Here is a 20,795-nt window from a genome sequence, read left to right as displayed (position 1 = left end):
CCCTCCCCAGGGCGGGCTGTTGTTGGGTACAGGAAGCACACTGCCAGCACGCAGAGGGCTCCATGGGGCCCTTGCTTTTGTTACCACAGGAAATGAGGGAAGAACAGTGCTGGGGTGACACCACAAAGTTCTCTTTACCCCACCCTCAGGCATCTACTGGTTGCACCTCCAGCCTGCTTTCTTCTTTTTATTATTATTTTTTGTTGTTTTTCGAGACAGGGTTTCTCTGTATAGCTGTGGCTGTCCTGGAACTCTGTAGACAAGGCTGGCCTCGAACTCAAAAATCCACCTGGCCCTGCCTCCTAAGTACTGGGACTAAAGGCGTGCAACACCACTGCCCGACTCCAGCCTGCTCTTAGTGGGACTGCCTACACTCAGCAGTAAAGCCTTTCCTACCTTTAAACAGGACTTGTTTCCAAACCTTCCAGCCTTAAATCTGTCCAGTGACATGCTAGAGCCTCTCTGCCTCTTACAAAACCTCAATGTGATTTCCTCCAGGAGCCTTTATCCCGTCTCTGCTCTAAGGAGCTGAGCAGGAACATAGCCTTTTCAGGACAGCAGCCTACCATTAATGGACCTGAGTTCTTTTCTTTTTTCAGACAGGGTTTCTGTGTAGCCTTGGCCGTCCCAGAACTCATTCTGCAGACCAGGCTGGCCTTGAACTCAGAGATCTGCCTGCTCTGCCCCAAGTGCTGGAATTAAGGGTATGTGCCAACCTCTCCTCCCAAGGTAAGGTTTTCTAAGTGTGACTAGGAGAGGCTGCTCTGAGGAGTCCTGGGGTTGGGACAGGAAGCTAATTTAGGCTAGCGTAAGACATAGTACAGCCTGGTGCTGGACTCAGCATCTTGCTAGCCCAGGAAGCAGTCTTTTGGGAGCAAATGAGGAAGTTCAGTGTTGGTCACAGTGTGGGAGGAAGATAGTGGTGTGGAGCTCAGGATTAGAGCAGCAGGAGCTGTTGTCAGTATTAGTCTCAGGCCTGCTTTCTGACCCACTTTGGGTCTAGGTTAGGTTCTAGTGTTGACCTAGCAGGTTTACTCTAAGACTGTACTGCACAGAACAGCAAGAACATCAACCCAAAGCCGATCAGCCTGCAGGTAGGTCATCAGTTGTTGAGCGACACTTCCACCTAGTGGCCACTCTGACAAAGCAAACAGCTCACTCTTCAGCTACCTTTCTTTCAAGGCCATCAAGAAAAGGCTTTGTGTTGGCTTCCAATTCAGCACTACTGTGTCTTAAGAGAAGAAAGTCACTGGAGACCATAGCAACATATAACCACGCCTGACTGGCTTCTTTTATTGAGGAGGGACGTGGGTAAGAACAAGTAAAGACAGCTGGGACCCTAGGTTGGGAAGAATCCCCCCTCCCCGTATGCACCCACTGCCCCAAATAAAAAATAACCAACTATGGGGGAGCAGCCGAGACAGTGACGGGGAGGCTGGGAGTGGGCAGGGAAGGACACTCGGAATTGAGGGCAGCAGTGAAGAGACCATGCGTGTGCTGGGAGGGCCCGAGGTGGCGCTGGATGAGTCTGTCTTCCTTGTAGGCATGTATAAATATAAAGATAAGCCTTTCTTCTCCCCCCTCTGCGCAGTGCTGCTCGCCACCTTCCCAGCTCGCCTTTCCTCATTGGCGAAGGGAAGAGGGGGAAAAGCAAGTTATCACCGAATTGCGATCAGACCCACATCCATCAGCTTCTGGATCTTCTGTGCTATTACAGGATTCTTTAAGTGTCTAGGAGAAAAAGATACAGTTAACGGAAACTTGTTCTTGGAGAGCAAGTGTCCCTTTCCACCCAAGTTCCTTGGCTTGCAGAGCATTCTCAAAGACTCTGCGCAGGCAAAAGTCCTTTTCACCAGACAGGACAGAGAGAACCTGCCTATGCTACTGTTTGTCTGCACAGCTGAAAGCCTAGCATAGTGGGCCTTCCCAACAGAAGCTTAGGCTATTAGACTAACAGAAAAAGCAAGCTCACAGGCTCTCTGTCCCACCAGTGTTTTCTGTAAGATTGATAGGATTCAGGGCTAGAGATGGCGCCGTGGTTATTGATGGAGAGAGAACTCAGGGCACTTTCTGCAACCCTCTGACACCCTCTTCATACATGCGTGTAGGTAAAATGCTCAGGCACAGAACCTCAAACCATACACGGAAAGAATGATAGAATTCCCTCTCACTTTCCCACTCAACTTACTCGCTCAGAGCCTGGGGGTCCTTTTGCATCTGCTCCAGGATGAGTCTCATGGCTGGGTCACTCATTATCTGCTGCACCTCAGGGTCAGCCATGGCCCGCCGCTTCACATCCTCAGGGCTATCATGTCTGTTGTACTGTGCCATCATACAGCGTTGGTAACCATCTGCTGCTTCCTGCATTCCAGAAAAGATCAAGGGAGGCAGGAGTCAACACTATTTGGCTCACTGCTTTAGCAGGTCCAAGACGACAGATCATTGACAAAGGGAAAAAAAGAGACAAGAGAAACTGAAGCATTTGAGAAGGACATGAAGGACCAGAGAAAACACCCAAAGGAGAAACCAACAGGGAGACATGTTATAGGACAACAACAGCCTACCTTACAGCTGGAGTCCAGGTCTAACGCTTTTTGGTACACATCCATGGCTTTTGTATAGTCCTTCATGGCTTCCAGAGCAGCTGCTTTCCGTGTATAACCCTTGACTACAAACAGAAGAGGTAAGACAGCAACTCAGTAGCTCCTGACTGAGATCCTCCCCTTCTGCCTACATGCTTCAAAGCCTTTAACCTTAATCATCTCTGGGGGCAAGAGCAGGGCCCAGGAGAAAAACGAAAAGCACTTACTGAAGGTCGGCTCTAGCTGGATACACTCCTCACAGTCCTAGGAAGGAAGGAAGGAAGGACAGTAATTAGGTTCCTGTCCCTCCAAGGTGCACAGGAGCCAGCTACTATACCCTGACTCTGCTGCTCCTATCAAATCCAGGCCCCTGGGTTCCTGGAGAGCAACTTAAAAGGAGAAAGAGTTGGCCTAATCGCAGCACTTGGGAGGCAGAGGCAGGTGGATTTCTGAGTTTGAGGCCAGCCTGGTCTACAGAGTGGGTTCCAGGACAGCCAGGACTACACAGAGAAACCCTGTCTCGAAAATAAAAAACAAAAAACAAAAAACAAAAAACAAAAAAAGGACAAAGAGTACCAGAAAGGACAGCTCCAGATAACCAACCCCTCCAAAGCTGGTCAACATGAATAGGTAGGACACTTCTGAGAGCTAGCATACAAATAACACTAACTGCCCTTAAGCCTTACACACTTTGGACAAGCAGCAGAAAAACTGAAACAAATCATCTGAGTCCCAGATCAGCCAGGATTCCATGAGGCTTTTTTTTTTTTTTTTAGGTTTTTCGAGACAGGGTTTCTCTGTATAGCCCTGGCTGTCCTGGACTTTGTAGACCAGGCTGGCCTCGAACTCAGAAATCCGCCTGCCTCTGCCTCCCGAGTGCTGGGATTAAAGGCGTGCGCCACCACGCCCGGCTTTTTTTTTTTTTTTTTAAATAATATGTAAGTACACTGTAGCTGTCTTCAGACACACCAGAAAAGGGCACATGATCTCACTACAGATGGTTGTGAGACACCATGTGATTGCTGGGATTTGAACTCAGGACCTCTGGAAGAAGAGCAGTCAGTGCTCTCAACCGCTGAGCCATCTCTCCAGCCCCTTACATGAGACTCAAAAAAAGACAACTGATATATATTCATGAATCGGTTGGTGCCTAGTCCAGTTATCAGGGCTGCCTCTGGCCCAGATGGGAGTGAAAGCAGAAACTTGCATCCCAACCTGGGAGAGAGAGCCCAAGTTGGAAAACTCTACTTGGTCCCTCCTCTTGGAGCTTGAGAGGAAGCCCATGGAAGCAGGAGGGAGGAATTGTGGAAGCCAGAGGGGTCAAAGATACCAGGAGACCACAGCCAGAGGAATTAACAAAGAAGGGCTCATGAGGGTTCAAATTAACTGAAGTGGCGATCACAGAGCTTGCATGGGTCTGCAGTAGGTCCTCTGCATATGTTATGGAGGTGGTTTGGTGTTTTAGGGAGTCTGGTTCTCTTGCCTGCTCTTGGGACCATTTTTCCTCCTACTGGGTTGCCTTGCCCAGCCTTGCCGTAGGGTTTGTGCCTGCTCTTACTAATCTTGTTGTGGCATGTTTGGTTGATATCTTTTGGAGGCCTATCTTTTCTGTGGGGTGTCAATCTAGAGGGTAGGAGGGGAAGAAGCTACAGTTAGGATATATTATATGAGAGAATAATAAATAAAAAAGAAAAGCTTTGAGTCCCAGAGCTCTAGAGATAGAAGCAGGTAGATCTGTGTGAGTTCAAGGACAGCCTGATCTATAGTTTAAGGACTAAGTTCCAGGACAGCCAGTACTTCACAGAGAAGTCCTATCTCAAAACAAAACAAACCAACAAAACAAAGAAAACAACCAAGGGGGAAAAAGGTTAAGAAAGGAAAGTTTTGAGCTGGGCGTGGTGGCCACACCTTTGGTCCCAGCACTCGGGAGGCAGAGGGAGGTGGATTTCTGAGTTTGAGGCCAGCCTGGTCTACAAAGTGAGTTCCAGGACAGCCAGGGCTACACCGAGAAACCCTGTCAAAAAAAAGAGAAAGTTTTGCTGCTACCTAAGTCAATCCTTACCTCCCAAGGCTCCCATTGCCTCATAAGCTAATCAGGTTTTGCTGTGCCCTTGCAGCCCTAACAACTACAGTGATGTCATGTAGTGACAATCCTGAAATTTTGGTTTCTTTCAGAAATATTCTAAGAATGAGCTTCTGTTTTAATCCCAGGTGTGGGATGATGGTGGACTGTCCGCAGCAGCTGACTATGACTTGCCTCATGTTCTAACACAGGCGGAGTTTTATCAGCTGCAGATGGTTCTGCAACTGTGTCATGTTTGGAATTCTGGGAACTTTTCAGAGGTATACGTAATACAAATGCTAGGGCCCCGACAGGTGGGGTTGGTAGTTGTTCAGGGATATAGTTTGTTAGTAGTTATGCCCAAAGATCTCTCTTCTCCCTCTATCCTTTCTACCCCATCTAGTGATAGGGTGGGTAGAATGGTGGGGATGACAATGATGATAAAGGGTGGGAAAAAGAACCCATAAAGTAATCGGGGGAGTGGTGGCGCACGCCTTTAATCCCATAATCCCAGCACTTGGAGGCAGAGGCAGGTGGATTTCTGAGTTTGAGGCCAGCCTGGCCTGCAAAGTGAGTTCCAGGACAGCCAGGGCTACACAGAGAAACCCTGTCTTGAAAACCAAAAAAAGAGAAAGAAAAAAGAAAAAAAGAAAAAAAAAGCCGGGCATGGCAGTACACATTTATAATCTCAGTGCAGGGGCTCAATGGCAGCAAGCAAAATCTCAGAAACGTGCCAGGTGGCTGAGCACATGCACTTAGACATAGAATCGGGTGTTGTAGCTGCTGGCTAAAAACTTGTCACTCAAGAGGCTGAGGGACAAAAATTATGAGTTTGAAGCCAGTGTGGACTATATAAATGAAGTATTATGAAAAACAGAAAAGGAGACTAGACATGATTCAACAGTTAAGAATCCTTGCTCTTAGCCGGGCGTGGTGGCGCACGCCTTTAATCCCAGCACTCGGGAGGCAGAGGTAGGCGGATTTCTGAGTTCGAGGCCAGCCTGGTCTACATCGTGAGTTCCAGGACAGCCAAGGCTACACAGAGAAACCCTGCCTCGAAAAACCAAAAAAAAAAAAAAGAATCCTTGCTCTTGCAAGGATCTGAGTTCAATTCCTAGCAACTACCTGTTAACTTGCAGGCATCCATAACTTATTCTAGGGAAGCCAATGCCCTCTTCTGGCCTCTGAGAATTCGAGGTTTCATATCTGGCACACGTGTACAATGCAGGCAAAATACTCATACACATTTGAAAAACAATACAGAAGTAGAGAAAAATATTGAGGAAGACTGGGGAGAAAAAAGCCCCAGGAGACTTAGGGAGGACACAGGAGCTACACAGGCTTACATAAGCTCAACCACTGAGTTAAGTAAGGGCTCAGGGGTCAGACAGACACAGACCTCCAACTTCCCTCACACATTACTACTACTGTCATCTTAGAATCTTAATTAGAACATTAACCTGCTGAGGAGCGGACAAGAAAGAGGCTTGGCTCCCTGCAAAGGCTTATAGCAACTCCAGGTCTCACCTCAAGTAACCCTAGTAGAACTCCCAGGCCTCACCTTGAGCGCCAGCTGAAACTCCAGAAGCTTGGTGTAGCAGGCAGCTCGGTTGCTGTACAGCTTGGCATCTCTTGGGTTCCTTTTAATGGCTTCTGTATAGTGCTTCATGGCCTGGGGGTAGTCCCCTAGATAGTTATATACAAATGACTTCCATTAGCTCAGCTGGCTTCAACTGGAGCTGCTCAGGCTGCAGTCCTACCTCAATCTCCTGGGTATTAGGATTACCATGTCTAGCTAGCTACGAATGATTTGCTTCTGCTATTTATCTGGCTTTTGAGAAAGGGTTTCTCTGTGTAGATAGATCAATCAGGCTAGCTTCAAACTCAAGAAATCCTCCTGCTTGGCATGGGCTACCTACCACCCAGCTGTTTCTGTTATTTTAAAACAGGGTTTCATACTATAACTAGGGGTTCTGGAACCCCCAATGACCTGCCTGTCTCAGTCTCCCAATTATTGGAATTACACATATAAACCCTCACACCAGGTTAAGCTTGGTTATGAACAGCTTACCTAATATAGTCAATATATTAGATTCAAACCCAATCCCCCCCTCCCCCCCCACACACACAGAGGATTTTTGTTGTTTTTGAGACAGGGTCTCACTAAGTACCATCAATTGGCCTGAATTCTTTTTTGTAGACAAACCTGGAAAACCCTGCCTCTGGAGTTTCTGCCTCAGTCCAAGTACTGGGATTAAAAACACAAGCACCTCCCTCCCAAAATTGGCAGGGTGGTAGTAGTCCATGTCTTTAATCCCAACACTCAGGAGGCAGAGGCAGATGGATCTGAGTGCTAGGACAGTCAGTGCTACACAGAGAAACCCTACCAAAAAATCAATACCCTCCCAACAAGCCACAACATTCAGCAAAAAGAAAATTTTTGTGATAGCCACCACCCCCCCTTGCAAAGTGTGCCTTGCACGCAGGCACAGGAAGGCCACGTCAGAATGGAGGTTCCTGGACAGCACTGTACCTTTCTGGAAGCATTCGTTGCCCTTGTTCTTCTCCTCCAAAGCCAAGTCAGGGTTGATGTAAGCCAGGCGCTCCTGCTCCTTCAGAATTTTCTCTGCCTAAAACAAAAAAATAAAAAAATTATTACCACAGTAATTTAAACATCTAAACACCAACTTTTTTTTTCCCCCTGGAGACAGGGTTGTGGCTTGTTGGGAGGGTATTGATTTTTTGGTAGGGTTTTTCTGTGTAGCCCTGGCTGTCTTGGAACTCAGAAATCCGCCTGCCTCTGCCTCCCGGAGTGCTGGGATTAAAGGCATGCACCTGGCAAACCAAAACTCTTTTTATATTCATTTATGGGTGTATGTGCACTTGTACACTCAGTGCCTATGGGGAAATCAGAGACAACTTGAGGTGGTTCTCTTTAAGTTCCCTAGAACACGAGTTCGTGAATTGAGCTCAGGCTGTCAGGCTTGGGGGCAAGCACCTAACCTAATAGGGTGGCTCCTAATTAGGATTAGGAGTTTCAGAGCTAGGGCAAGATTCTCATCTCATTCTTGGGCTGAAGATACTGCTTAGTAGATATAAGCACCACAAAACATCTATTTAAAAACATTCTTTCCTTACCCAGGTACACTGTTAAAGCAGAATAGAACTTGCATACATATGCCTCAAAACCACGCCCTTAGGTTGGGGATGTGGCTTAGGTGGTAGAGTTGCTTGTTTAACATACACAAGGACCCACATGCAATCACCAGTACTGAACAACTCTATTGTGGCAGACTATTCCTGTGATCTAAGCTGCTACAAGGTAGAGGGATGTACGCAGAAGTATAAGAAGTTTAAGGTCATGGGAGGCCAACTTAGGCTTTGCAACTTTGACCTACACAGTGGCACGTACCCAATCCAAACAAATAAATGTATAAAATATAAAAAACAAGAGAAACAAGTAAAACATAGCACAGTATTTTTGGAGAGTTAGTGAGGAACTGCTTGGGACCCTTCACTATGCTACACAGGCTGGTTCTGAACTACACTACAGAGTTCTATACTCCAGAGAAGCTCAGAATAAATAGTCCTGTCCTACAATACTGAGCCAGACAAATCACTCTGTGAAATTACTCCCTGTGATGACTTGAATAACAATGACCCCATAGCCGGGCGTGGTGGCTCACACCTTTAATCCCAACACTTGGGAGTCAAGGCTAGCCTGGTCTATGAGTTCCAGGACAGCCAGGGCTATACAAACAAACCCCTGTCTGGAAAAAACAAAAACAAAACAAAAAACAAAAGACAAAGGAATGACCCCATAGTCTCATATATTTGAATGCTTAGTTGTACAGGTGGGGGAATATATGGGCTATGGAATTGTTGAAGCAAGTGTGTAACTGTGTGCGGACTTTGAGGTTTCAAAAGCCCATGCCAGGATCAGTTGCTCTGTATCTACAAATCTGGATGTATCTCTCTGCTACTACTGCAGTGCCTAGGTGCCTGCACCATGCTCCCCATAAAGACTAAACCTCTGCAAGCTCCAGCAAGCCCTCAATGAAATGCTTTCTCTTGCTGGGCAGGCAACACATGCCTTTAATCCCAGAGCTTGGGAGGTAGGGATAGGTGGATCTCTGCGAGTTCAAGGTAAGACTGGCCTACAAATAACTCCAGGATAGCCAGGGCAGTTATACAGATAAACCCTGTTCAAAAATAACAACCAAAAGATTCTCTTGTAAGAAAAGATCTGCCTTGGTCAGCAAAGAAAGAAAGAAAAGAAGAAAAAGAAAAAGCTGCCTTGGTCATGCTGTCTCTTCATAGCAACAGAGGAGTGAGTACAAGACACTCCACTCCATTATTGATTACAAATGGTATACCAACCACTCTGGCATTGTGGTCCAAGCCTGTAACTCCAGCATTCAGACAGATGGATTACCCTGAATTCCAGGCCAGCCTTGTCTATACAGAGTTTCAGGATACCCAGGGCTACATAAACTTTTCAGACCCACCTGCTGGCACTTCTTGAGCACATCTGGGGTTCGGTGCTCTGCCAGAGACTTGTTGTAGAAATGTATAGCATCCTTGTACCTTTCTTCTTTGAAATAGGAGTTACCAATTCGGGCATAAGCTCTGATGAAGACAAGAGGGAAAAGGCAGAGTCAGAAACAAGGTCAACCATTGAAGAAAATACAAACTGATTCTAAACAAAGCTGGCTCAGCAGCCTGGAGACCCAGCTCTCAACAAGGGTTTCAGGCCCCAGCATGGTGGGTTCAGTGGCATACTTGGCGATTTGCCGGTAGTCCTCTCGGTTCTCTCTGCCCACTTCAATGGCCTTCTCACAGAGCTCCCGGCATTTGTTATAGTCGCCCTTCTCAAAGTGCACAGCTGCCACGAAGAAGGGTGAGAAACAGTCAACAGGCCTGGTTTCTGTCATTTCTCAAGAGTGCCTAACAGCTCTCCCACCCCTGGTTTCTAAGCCTCACCTGCTTGATTAGTTATGTAAGTCATGTTGGTAGGGTCCAGTTCCTTGGCTCTGTCATAATGCTTCAGGGCCTTGTCAAAATCTTTCTTCTTGTAGGCATCATTTCCCAGCTCCTTCTCTTTCAGTGCCTAGATGGAGATGGAAAGGTGAGTGCTTAGCTTCACTCCCATAATGGCAGCAGCCACAGCAGCACAGTGCACACTGTCACAGGTATCCATTAGCATGTGCCACCAGCATTACAAGGAAGGAAGGAAGGCCTCTTTCTACACTAGACAGAGTCAAGTGAGCCAGAGCTCGAGGGTACTTTTTTTTCATTTCCAGACTGACTCCTTTTCCCATCTACTCTCTTGGATCTTTACCAGGCAGCAGAGGGCTTCTCTGAGAGAGGAAATCCTCTCAACTCAAAGCAACTAAAGATGGTATAATTTGGTGGCAGGTTTTTATGAGAGGCAGTCACAAGCGGGCTGTTGTGGCTATCTTGAGATCTTAGCTGTTAGGGAACAGCAGGCACAGTATGAGGATCAGAAAGGGCCAAAGGAACAGGAGGAGTCTTCAGAACCGCTCTCTCCACCCACACGGAGGGCCTTTTTCCAGCTGAGACACCCTGAGCAACCAACACTCACCCATTTAAGGGTACTAAATTTGGCAACAATCTGCTGTTCCTGACTATGAGGGGAAACACAATTCTTTAGGCACATGTCTCTTGCTCTGGAAGATCGTTGCCAAGTGGACACCCACCTGAAACCACATCCAATCAGGAGGCCAAAGCCTCAGGACTAATGCAGACACCACACACTGATCACGCTGGGCCTACTACCCCTCACAATTTTATCTGTTCTACTCAGTGTTCATACTGGCAGCACATGCGGAGGGTCTACTACTACTGAAGCACTCCAATATTCCAACATTACTAGGAAATAGCTTGTAAAGAACATCATTTTCAAACACACACTTACAAACAAAAAAAATCAAGGGTCTCCCTGTGCAACACAAACTGCTTCTACCTCACAAACCTCCTATAACCACAGGAATTCTTTCTGATGTATCATACACACACACACACACATAGTGGTTCACAACTGTTTTTTGGTTTTTCGAGACAGGGTTTCTCTGTATAGCCCTGGCTGTCCTGGAACTCACTTTGTAGACCAGGCTGGCCTCCAACTCAGAAATCCACCTGCCTCTGCCTCCTGAGTTCTGGGATTAATTAAAGGCGTGTGCCACAAGTGTTCATTCTTAACTCCAGTCCCAGAGGATCTGACACCTCCCTTTAACCTCCATGGGTACTGGCATCCATGTGGTACAGATACATACATGCAGGAAAAATACTCTAAATACACACTGAAGTTTTAGGGGATGTGGGGTGGTATTCACGACAGGGTTTCTCTGTGTAGTGCAGACTGGCTTCAGCCTCAAGCGATCTTCCCGTCTCTGCTTATCAAGCGCTGGGATTAAAGGCGTGCACCACTACTATCTGACCACAGAACAAAACGCTGTTGCTACAAACATTTTTTCCTTTGTTGCTGTTTATTTTAGTTCTAGGGGACACCATTTCTCTGTGTAGCCCTGGAACTCACTCCGTAGAACAGAATGGCCTTGAATTCAGAGATTTGCCTGTCTGCCCCTGCCTCCCAAGCGTTGGGATTAAAGATGTGTGCCACCACTGCCCAGCTATGGAGGCAAGGACAGGTGATCTTTGAGTTTGAGGCCAACATGATCTATAGAGCAAGTTCTCGGACACCCACACCCATACAGAGAAACTATCGGAAAAAAAAAAAACTTAAATTTTTATTTTAATAACTTTTAAAAGATTTATTTTAGGTGACTGAGATGGCTCAGCAGTCAGGAGCACTGTCTGCTCTTCCAGAGAACCAGGGTTCAATTCCCAGCACCACATGACAGTTCACAGCTGTCTATACTTCAAGATCTGACCGCCTCACTCAAGACATGCACGCAGGCAAAACACCAATGCAGACATTAAGACATTTTTATGTATGAGTGTTTTGCATGCACATGTCTGCATGCATGTCTGATGCCCACAGAGGACAGAAGAGGGTATCTCATTTTCTGTATCTGGAGTTACCAATGGTTGTGCTGGGAATCAGAACTGGATCCTCTGGAAGAACAACTGCTGGCATCCTTCTAAGCCCTCTCCTTCTACCATGTAGATCTCAATGCCATTAAGCTTCACAGCAAATGCTTTTTCCTCACTGACCCTCTATTGTATTTTAACTAATTTTTTTTTCTTTCAGGCACAATTTCACTATTGCCCAGGTGGGTCTCAGAGCTTCTGTGGCTCGGGTATTGAATAGGTATGACCCCCACAGATTCATGCCTGGCCACAGGGATTGGCACTACTAGGAGGTGTGGCCTTGTTAGAAGTGTGTCACTGTGGAGGTGGCGCTTTGAGGTCTTAATGCCCAAGTTCTGCCCAGTGTGAAACACCCAGTCTCCTCCTAGCTGCCTTCAGATCAAGATGTCAAAGTGTTGGCTCCTCCTGTACCATGTCTGCCTGTATGATGCCATGCCTCCTATCATGATAATGGACGAAACCTCTGAAACGGTAAGCCAGCCCCAATTAAATGCTTGATTTTTATAAGAGCTGCCTAGGTCATGATGTCTCTTCACAGCAATGGAAACACAAACTAAGACAAATGTGGTGCACAAAAATAAGGGGCAAAACACTCATACACATAAAGTAAAAATCAGCGCGCACCTTTAATCCCAGTATCTGGGAGGCAGAAGCAGATAGATCTCTGAGTTTAAGGTCAGCCTGCTCTATAGTAAGACCCTATCTCAACACTAACAACCAACCAAATAAAACATAAAAAATTACTAATTCCAGCAGTTGAGGAGACTCATCCTAAGTTTACGGCCAATCTAAGATGCAGAATGAAACTGTTCCTTTAAGTGTCAAACCCAGGGCTCCTTGCATTCGAGGCAGGCATTCCACAAATTAAGGTATTCCCCTAGTTGCAAATCATTTCTCAGCTACAGTCAGCAGACACACCTATTTAACACTGGCAATATGTAATGTGCGATAGTTTAGAGGAGAGAAAACAAAGACCTGTTTCTTATTCTCTGGAAGATCTTCTTCCATTGGCTCTGGCTTGGCCTCCTTTTTGGGAGGAGGTGGGGGTGGGGGTGTTGCGGCCTCTTCCTCTTCATCCATGCTGCCCAGATCAACCCCAAGGAGGACACTGAGAGTAGTCATGACCCGGGGATCCTGTAGTTTCCTAGATTGATCATAAGAAAATGGGCTGGAGAAATGGCTCTACAGTTAAGGCATACGGCTCTTTTTTTTTTTTTTTTTTTTTTTGGTTTTTCGAGACAGGGTTTCTCTGTATAGCCCTGGCTGTCCTGGAACTCACTTTGTAGACCAGGCTGGCCTCGAACTCAGAAATCCGCCTGCCTCTGCCTCCCGAGTGCTGGGATTAAAGGCGTGCGCCACCACACCTGGCGGCTCTTTGTTTTTTAAGATAGGGTTTCTCTGTGTAGCCCTGGTTGTCTTGGAACTCACTTTGTAGACCAGGCTGACCTCGAACTCAGAAATCCACCTGCCTCTGCCTCCCGAGCGCTGGGATTAAAGGTGTACGCCACCACCACCCAGCAGGCATACTGTTCTTACGTAGACTCAAGTTCTGTTCCCAGCACTAAGGCTTGGAAACTCCCAACCTCCTGAAACTCAAGCTCAAGGAGATCCAGCATCTCTGGTCTCCTCAGGCACCTGAACTCACAAGCACATCATATAACTTAAAATATAAAAACTAAATTTCAAGCCATGAGTAGTAGTATACACCTTTAATCCCAGCACTTTGGAGGCAGGCAGACCTCTTAAGTTCAAGGCCAGCCTGGTCTATAGAGGGACTTCAAGGCTAACACAGAGAAAAGAAACTGTTTCAGAATAAGTAAAAGTTAAAATAAGTAAGTGAGGGCCGGGCGTGGTAGAGCACGCCTTTGATCCCAGCACTTGGGAGGCAGAGGCAGGTGAATTTCTGAGTTCCAGGCCAGCCTGGTCTACAGAGTGACAGAGAGTTCCAGGACAGCCAGGGCTACATAGACAAACTCTGTCACACACACACAAAGTAAGTAAATAAATATTTTCAAAGAGAAATGAAGGCTTGGAGAGATGCCTCAAAAAAATTAAGAGCTGGGCAATAGTGGCGCATGCCTTTAATCCCAGCACTTGGGAGTCAGAGGCAGGCGAATTTCTGAGTTCCAGGTCAGCCTGGTCTACACAGAGAAACCCTGTCTCAAAAAAAAAAAAAAAAAAAAAAAAAACAAACAAACAACCCCCCCTCCCCCCCCAAAAAGAAAAAAGAATCCTGTGGCTCTCTCATAAGGGCCAGAGTTCAGATCCTAGCACCCATATCAGATAGTTCAAACACTAACTTCGGATAAGATAGGGGAAAACAAAAACAAACAAAAACTTAAAAAAAGGTAATCAAGCCAGCTATCATGGTGCATCCCTTTATTTTGGCACTTAAGAGGCAGAGGTTGATGGGGCTGTGAGGCTGGCCTGATATACATAGCGAGTTCCAGAATAGCCAGGGTAATTCAGAAAACCTCTCAAAAAACGTAAGAACAAAAAGCAAGAAAATCATCGAAGTAGCTGGAATTAGAGATGTGAACTACTAAAGCTGGCTGCTACAACTGCTCCTTACCTGGGCACTCATTAACAGATTCCTATACCTGGATGATCCTTACCTCCTAACAGGAGTACAAGCTCAGAGATGGCAGTTGCCTAGCACGGGCAAGATTGGAAGTAACACTCTTGAATGTCTTGCTATTACAAGCTGACTAACCTTTTTTTTTTTTTTTTTTACAAATGCAATTACAAAACCTGTCCTCCTCAGTGTCCCACATCAGAGAGTGTAGAGTCCTGAGTCCTGTGGCCTGTACTCACGTGCCCAGGTCTGACGGCTTGTTCTGCAGCTGTTCTATGAGTTCCCTGTAGGTGGGGTCACTGAGCAGCGACCTTGTCCTGGGGTCGTTTTCCAACTTTTGGTATAGATTAGGCAAGTTGAATGGATTCATGAATTTCCTCTCTGTCCAAATGAAAGACAGTACACTAGTATGAAATGTTAACTTGAGTCTCCATGACAAACATAGCCCACCTACCACATACCTTCACTTTGGGGAGTACAGCACTGTTTTAAAAATTAATCCTATTAAATTAAAAAGAGAATGCTGAATGAATACCCACCTGCCAGCCTGGCCTCCATGTTCTGCAAGCCCTCCTTAAGCTGGAGATTATTGGCTTCATGTTTTAAACCTTCTTCATAGGTTCGTTTGGCTTCTTCAAACCGGTTTAGGAATTCAAGGGCTGCTGCTTTTCTTGAATAACCCTGAACAGCCCCAAAATTATAGTAAATAGAGGTCATGCAGAAGTAAATTCAGATCAATTCAAAGAGCCTATTAGGGTTTTGTTTTTATTCATTTAATACACAAGGGTGTTCTCTTGCATGTGTGTACCACATGTATGCCTGGTGTCTACAAAGCCAGAAGATGGCACTGGGGTCCCTGAGACTGGAGTTAAAGACAGTTCTCATCCACCACGTGGATGCTGAAAAAATTATACCCAGGTCCTCTGGAAGAGCTACCAGTATTGTTACCAAAGGAGTTGTCTCACCAGCCCTCCTTTTTTTCCTAAGACAGGGTCTCATGTAGCTGAGGTGGCTTCAAATTCCACCTGTCTCTACTTCCCAAGTATTGGGATTAAAGGTATATGCTAAGCTGGGCAGAGGCAGGCGGATTTCTGAGTTCGAGGCCAGCCTGGTCTACAAAGTGAATTCCAGGACAGCCAGGGCTATACAGAGAAACCCTGTCTCAGAAAAAAACAAAAACAAAAAACCTGTTTTACAATCGATGGCAACAAACTTGAAGTAAGTGTTCCCTTTAAGGGGTGCCTTCAGACAGGGTAGCCTGGCCAGCCAAAAGGAGCAACCTATAGTCAGCTAGACAGGACAGGAGGACCTACTAATTAGGAACTACAGACAAGATCCAAAGTCCTTAGGCAACTGTAGAGAGCACAACTCTTCAGCGTACCTTGCCCCAGTCAGGCTTCAGGTCGACAGTCTTGCAGCCGTCCTCATAGGCCTTCTGGTAGTCTCCTTTCTTGGCGTAGGCTGCAGAGCGATTGCTGTAGAGCACATGGTTCTGGGGATCTAGTTTAATTGCCTCAGAGTAGCACTGTAAGGCATCATCAATGTTCCCAGCACTCAGGGCCTTATTGCCCTTCTCCTTTAGCTCATTCACCTGAGGAGGAAAGGCAGGCATCAATACAGCTTCACCCTACAGAACGGATTTCTCTCCCCTAGGGTGTTAGATTTTACTTATTCTTCCAAAGTATCAGCTAGTTGGCTGCTACTGACCAATAAGAGAAAAATGCTAATCTATCCATGTTCTTCTACACCTCTGGAAACTAGCAGAGAAAAAAAACAAAGCAGAGGCATGAAGACTTCTCTGTGCTCTACTGGCCCTTCAGTGCTAACTGGCTTCCGTTGAAAAACAAATTCACTTGTGAAAGCATTCCAAAGATCTGATTCGTAGTAACTGGAGATGGCTCAGTGGTTCTTCCGGGAGATCTGGGTTCAATTCCCAGCACCCACATGGTGCTCATGCCTATCAGTAACTCTAACTTTACAGGCTTCTCATAATAGCTATACATACATGCAGACAAAACACCAATCAACATAGAATTTTTTAAAAATCTGAATGGTAAATTGAGTGTAGAAAGAGCTGAGCATGCTCAGATACATGACTGACTGGACACACGGTGGCACACACCTACACTCCCAGTACTCAGAAGGCTCAGGCTGAAGGAGTCTGAGTTCCAAGTTATATAGAAACAGGGCCCCAATGAAATGTTTCAGAGTGATTAAAAAAAAAAACAAGGGCTGGAGAGATGGTCCAGTGGTTAAGAGCACTGACTGCTCTTCCAAAGATCCTGAGTTCAAATCCCAGCAACCACATGGTGGCTTACAACCATCCTTAATGACATCTGACACCCTCTCCTAGTGTGTCTGAAGACAGCTACAGTGTACTTACATATAAAAATAGTAAATAAATATTAAAAACAAAACAAAAAAGAAAAACAGACAAACAAAAAACCCTCAGGCCTGACAATCTAAGTTAGATACTAGACATTAAAGATGAAAAAGAACCAACCTCACCAAGTTAACCTCTAACAGCCATATGTGCACACCTATATTCGAGCATCATGCCCTTAGGTCCTAGAAGCTTCAGAATAAGAGGATCCTGTTCTTCCATGCTCATTGTGGCTCTACTGCCATTTCCCATTATCAGCAAGAGCCAAAAAGTACTTACTGTGCTGACCCTTAAGGGTAGAGTTAGTCCCCACCTACTCATGATGTTATCAGGAAGTGGGTAAGAGGATGAAGACAAATATCATCTAATCCCATTCTCTCCATTTCCAAGGAGCTTCATAAAGTAAAGGAGGCTTGGGCTGGAGAGATGTCTCAGTGGTTAAGAGCACTGACTGCTCTTCTGAAGGTCCTGAGTTCAAATCCCAGCAACCACATGGTGGCTCACAACCATCCGTAATGAGATCTGACTCCCTCTTCTGGAGTATCTGAGGACAGCTACAGTGTACTTACATATAATAATAAACCTTTAAAAATAAAGTGAAGGAGACTGTGTCTAAGCAGAGTAGTGACTTTCCTTCCCATAGTCAAAGCCCTCGTCTTTTGCCCCCTCCCCTTTTAACACTTTGTGATAGGGTCTCAGTTGAATTTAGAAGGCTAGCCTTGAACATGAGATGAGATCTTCCTGTTCTGGTCTCCCACTAGCTGAGATTAGAGGTCTAGTGGCTTTTCTTTTCATTATCTCTCTCTCTCTCTCTCTCTCTCTCTCTCTCTCTCTCTCTCTCTCTCTCTGTGTGTGTGTGTGAGTGTGTGTGTAAAGGGTTTTTCTTAGCTGTGTTGACCTACAGAAGGTCAAGAACGTCACACTGCAGAGCAGTGGTAGCCCACGCCTTGGGAGGCAGAGGCACACAATCTGAGTTCCAGGATACCTAGGGCTACATAGAAACTCAATCTCCAAAGGAAAAAACAACAACCGGACATAAGATACCTATGGAAAAACAGCTTCACAGCACCACTACCACAGATTTTCCAAGACAGGGTTTCTGCATAGCCCTGGCTGTCCTCGAACTCAGGGATCTGCCTGCTTCTGCCACCCAAGTGCTCAGATTAAAACTACCACAGACTCACAGCTCCCTTTTAAAGCCAAGAATAGAGTGAACATGAGTAGGATGTATACTTATGTCATTGGGATGGGCATGTAGCTCACTTGATAGCCCAATTACCAGGTCGGACCCCAGCACCAAGCACAGTGGCATATACCTATTATTTCAGGATTTATGAGGTGGAGGAAGGAGATTGCTGTACTGAAATTATTACGGCACCTATTATGGAACAATCATCTACTCATGATTCAGAAGACTGACATAGAATGCACTTCTTGCAAATGCGTTTAGAATCCCAAGGTACACCAATTAGGAACTTTCACAGAACAGAGGTCCCGATGTACATGTAAGCTGGGTTTTCTCTGCAGTCTCAACACTTAGGAAGAGGCAGGGGACCCTATTCTCAGCAAAGGAGGATGACCTGCAGGAGAGGTAAAGGAACAGACAGGAAACTGCCAGTATGACATTCCTTTACAGGAAGGTCAAGGGAGAAAAAGAATACACAGTACACAAATATTCATCTTTGAGCTGGGCAGTGGTGGCGCACGCCTTTAATCCCTGCACTCGGGAGGCAGAGGCAGGCAGAGTTCTGAGTTCAAGGCCAGTCTGGTCTACAGAGTGAGTTCCAGGACAGCCAGGGCTTCAGAGAAACCCTGTCTTGAAAAAAACAAACAAAACAAAACAAAAAAACCCCTCGTCTTTGTTTGCAGTTAGGGTCTCTTTATGTAGCTATAGATGACCTGTAATTCCACTATGTAGACAAAGCTGTATATCTGTCTGCCTCTGCCTTCCAAGTGTTGGGATTGAAGACCTGTGCCACCACACCGGGCATTAGAAATGTTTTGGGATTTTTTGAGACAGGGTCTCACTATACAACTCTGGCGGTCCAATTACTTACTCAGAGATCAGCCTGCCTCTGCCTCATGAGTGCACCATCATGCCTAGCAAAAATAAATCTTAAAATATAAACTATGTGTCACTGTAGAAGTTACCTGGAATTCTATTCTTCAAATGTACAATTTTCCAGACAGGGTTTCTCTGTATAACCCTGGCTGTCCTGGAACTTACTCTGTAGACCAGGCTCGCCTCAAACTCAGAAATCCACCTGCCTCTGCCTCCCAAGTGCTGGGATTAAAGGCTTATGCCACCACCACCGGGCTCAAATGTACAATTTTCAATATTCAAACGCATTTGTGTATATGCTAGTGCACGGGGCAGACACTGGAAGTCAGGGTCTCTTCCTCCAACACTCTCCACCTTACTCTGAGACAGAATCTCTCAATGAATCTGGAGCTCACAGACCGGCCTGAGGCGCTCCAGTCTCCCCTCCCCTCACCGATTTAGTGGGTAAAGACAATCGGAACCCAGGCCTTCATCCTTACACATCAAACGCCGAACCAACTGAGCGATCTCTAAGCCCAATACTCAAATTTGCCATCTTACTGTAAGTTTGCAGTCCACAGGAATACTTGAACACTTGTATAATGGCTGGCAGGATTTTTCCCCCGAGGAGGGTGGGGAGGATGGATGTGGTAGTAGACCATAGCTCTGAATTCTCCAGGCCCTGTGTTTGATCCCTAGCGCCACACAATGAATGAACGAATGAATGAATGATAATGAAAAACAACCTTTTTGTTGTAACAGAGCAAGGTGTTACTCATTCCAAAAAAGCGTTTCTCTTGTCTGTACTGCAGGTACAACTTAATTACTCCAAGGGTACAGAAAGTTGATTAACCTCTCCATTTAGTCTTCCTAACAAGCTGAGCGGGCCCACGGTCCCTCACAGTGGCTATTCCAGAACAAAAGGTTTTACTTTATACATCACAGTAAAAGTAGTAGTAAGCTGTGCTCTTTTTGTCTGTGTGTGTGTCTGGATGAATCACAACGGTTCAATAACAGCTTCCAAGGTAACAAAACCTCTCCAGGCCTCAGATGCAGGCCACTGTGGCCTGAGCTAAATCACCAAGGTAAGGACGGCAGGTTTGCCTCTGTGCCCCAGATGCCGAGCGGTAGAGGCAGGGACTTCTAGCTCCTCACTATGGGCTCACAACTGTCTAAAACCACTAAATCCTGTGTAATCGGGAACGGAATTTCCAAGGGTCACATACTCAGTCTCCCCACAGTCACTAGGAAAAGGGGGGGAGGGGCGACATGTCTATGCCTCAGGGAGCCCCGGTGACACTGTCCGCGCCCGCCTTCTCTGCACAGTCGCGCGGGCCCTTTTCCCGGGCGCACACGGATGCCGTGTACCCCGAAGGCTGCTGGGGTGATCGGTCACCGGATCCCTCCAAGTTCGCGGCGGCCGACAGGGGCCTCTCCGCGCTGAGGAGGCCCGGCCCCCAGAAGCTTCGGGGCCCGGCCGCGGCCAGGCCCGTTCCCGCTCCACTCGGCGGGTCGCGGGGGCGACGGGCGCTCGCCATTCTCCCCTCACACGCCCGACCGCGGCCCTCACGCCCGCGCCTCGGCCGCCCGGCCCGGTCCCCCGACCACTCGCTTCTCCCCGCCAACAGGCCTGCGCTGCCCAGGGGCCCCGGCCGCCCCTCCCCCTTCACCTGCTCCATAGCCTGGCCCGGAACCCCGTTGAATCGAATTCGTCCGCTCCGCGTTCCCAACCGCACGCGCCGCCTTCTGGAACCTACTAGAAGCTGCCGGGACCCCCAGGTTACCGCCCCTTCCTCGCCTGCTCACTGGTTGAACACGTCCAGGAGGCTCTGTGAGCCCCTTTTATAGGCTTAAAGTTCAGTCAATCATCGTGACTTCTCTTTCATTGGTTTTTTGCGGGTCTTCTCGTCAGCCCTGCCTCCTCTGCACCTCCGGATTGGACACTTCGCGACAAGCCCCGCCTATTTCAGGGCTAGGCTAACTGAGGGAGGAGCGGGTCTTGACGACACGGATTGGTTGGTTAGTCCGTCAATTGTAGCTGACCTGGCCGCGCCCATTGGTCCTGGTCTTTCTGGAAA

General features: G+C 46.9%; 1 protein-coding gene across 1 annotated transcript; it reads right to left on the bottom strand.

Moving 5' to 3' along the window:
- Nucleotides 1-1,267: 1,267 nt before the first annotated feature.
- On the bottom strand, nt 1,268-20,531 carry Stip1 (stress induced phosphoprotein 1). The gene is made up of 14 exons (XM_085833814.1): nt 20,388-20,531; nt 15,675-15,884; nt 14,833-14,974; nt 14,533-14,674; nt 12,694-12,862; nt 9,628-9,754; nt 9,427-9,529; nt 9,153-9,273; nt 7,178-7,274; nt 6,206-6,330; nt 2,810-2,846; nt 2,565-2,668; nt 2,189-2,361; nt 1,268-1,731 (listed from the first exon to the last, which is right to left on the bottom strand). The coding sequence occupies exons 1-14, from the start codon at nt 20,394-20,396 to the stop codon at nt 1,659-1,661; spliced, it is 1,632 nt and encodes a 543-aa protein (XP_085689940.1). The 5' UTR covers nt 20,397-20,531; the 3' UTR covers nt 1,268-1,658.
- Nucleotides 20,532-20,795: the final 264 nt, after the last annotated feature.

Source organism: Mus caroli, unplaced genomic scaffold, assembly GCF_978045245.1.
Source record: "Mus caroli unplaced genomic scaffold, Mus_caroli_1 scaffold_20, whole genome shotgun sequence".
Lineage (NCBI taxonomy): Eukaryota > Metazoa > Chordata > Mammalia > Rodentia > Muridae > Mus > Mus caroli.
This window is presented reverse-complemented; position numbering and strand designations above follow the sequence as displayed.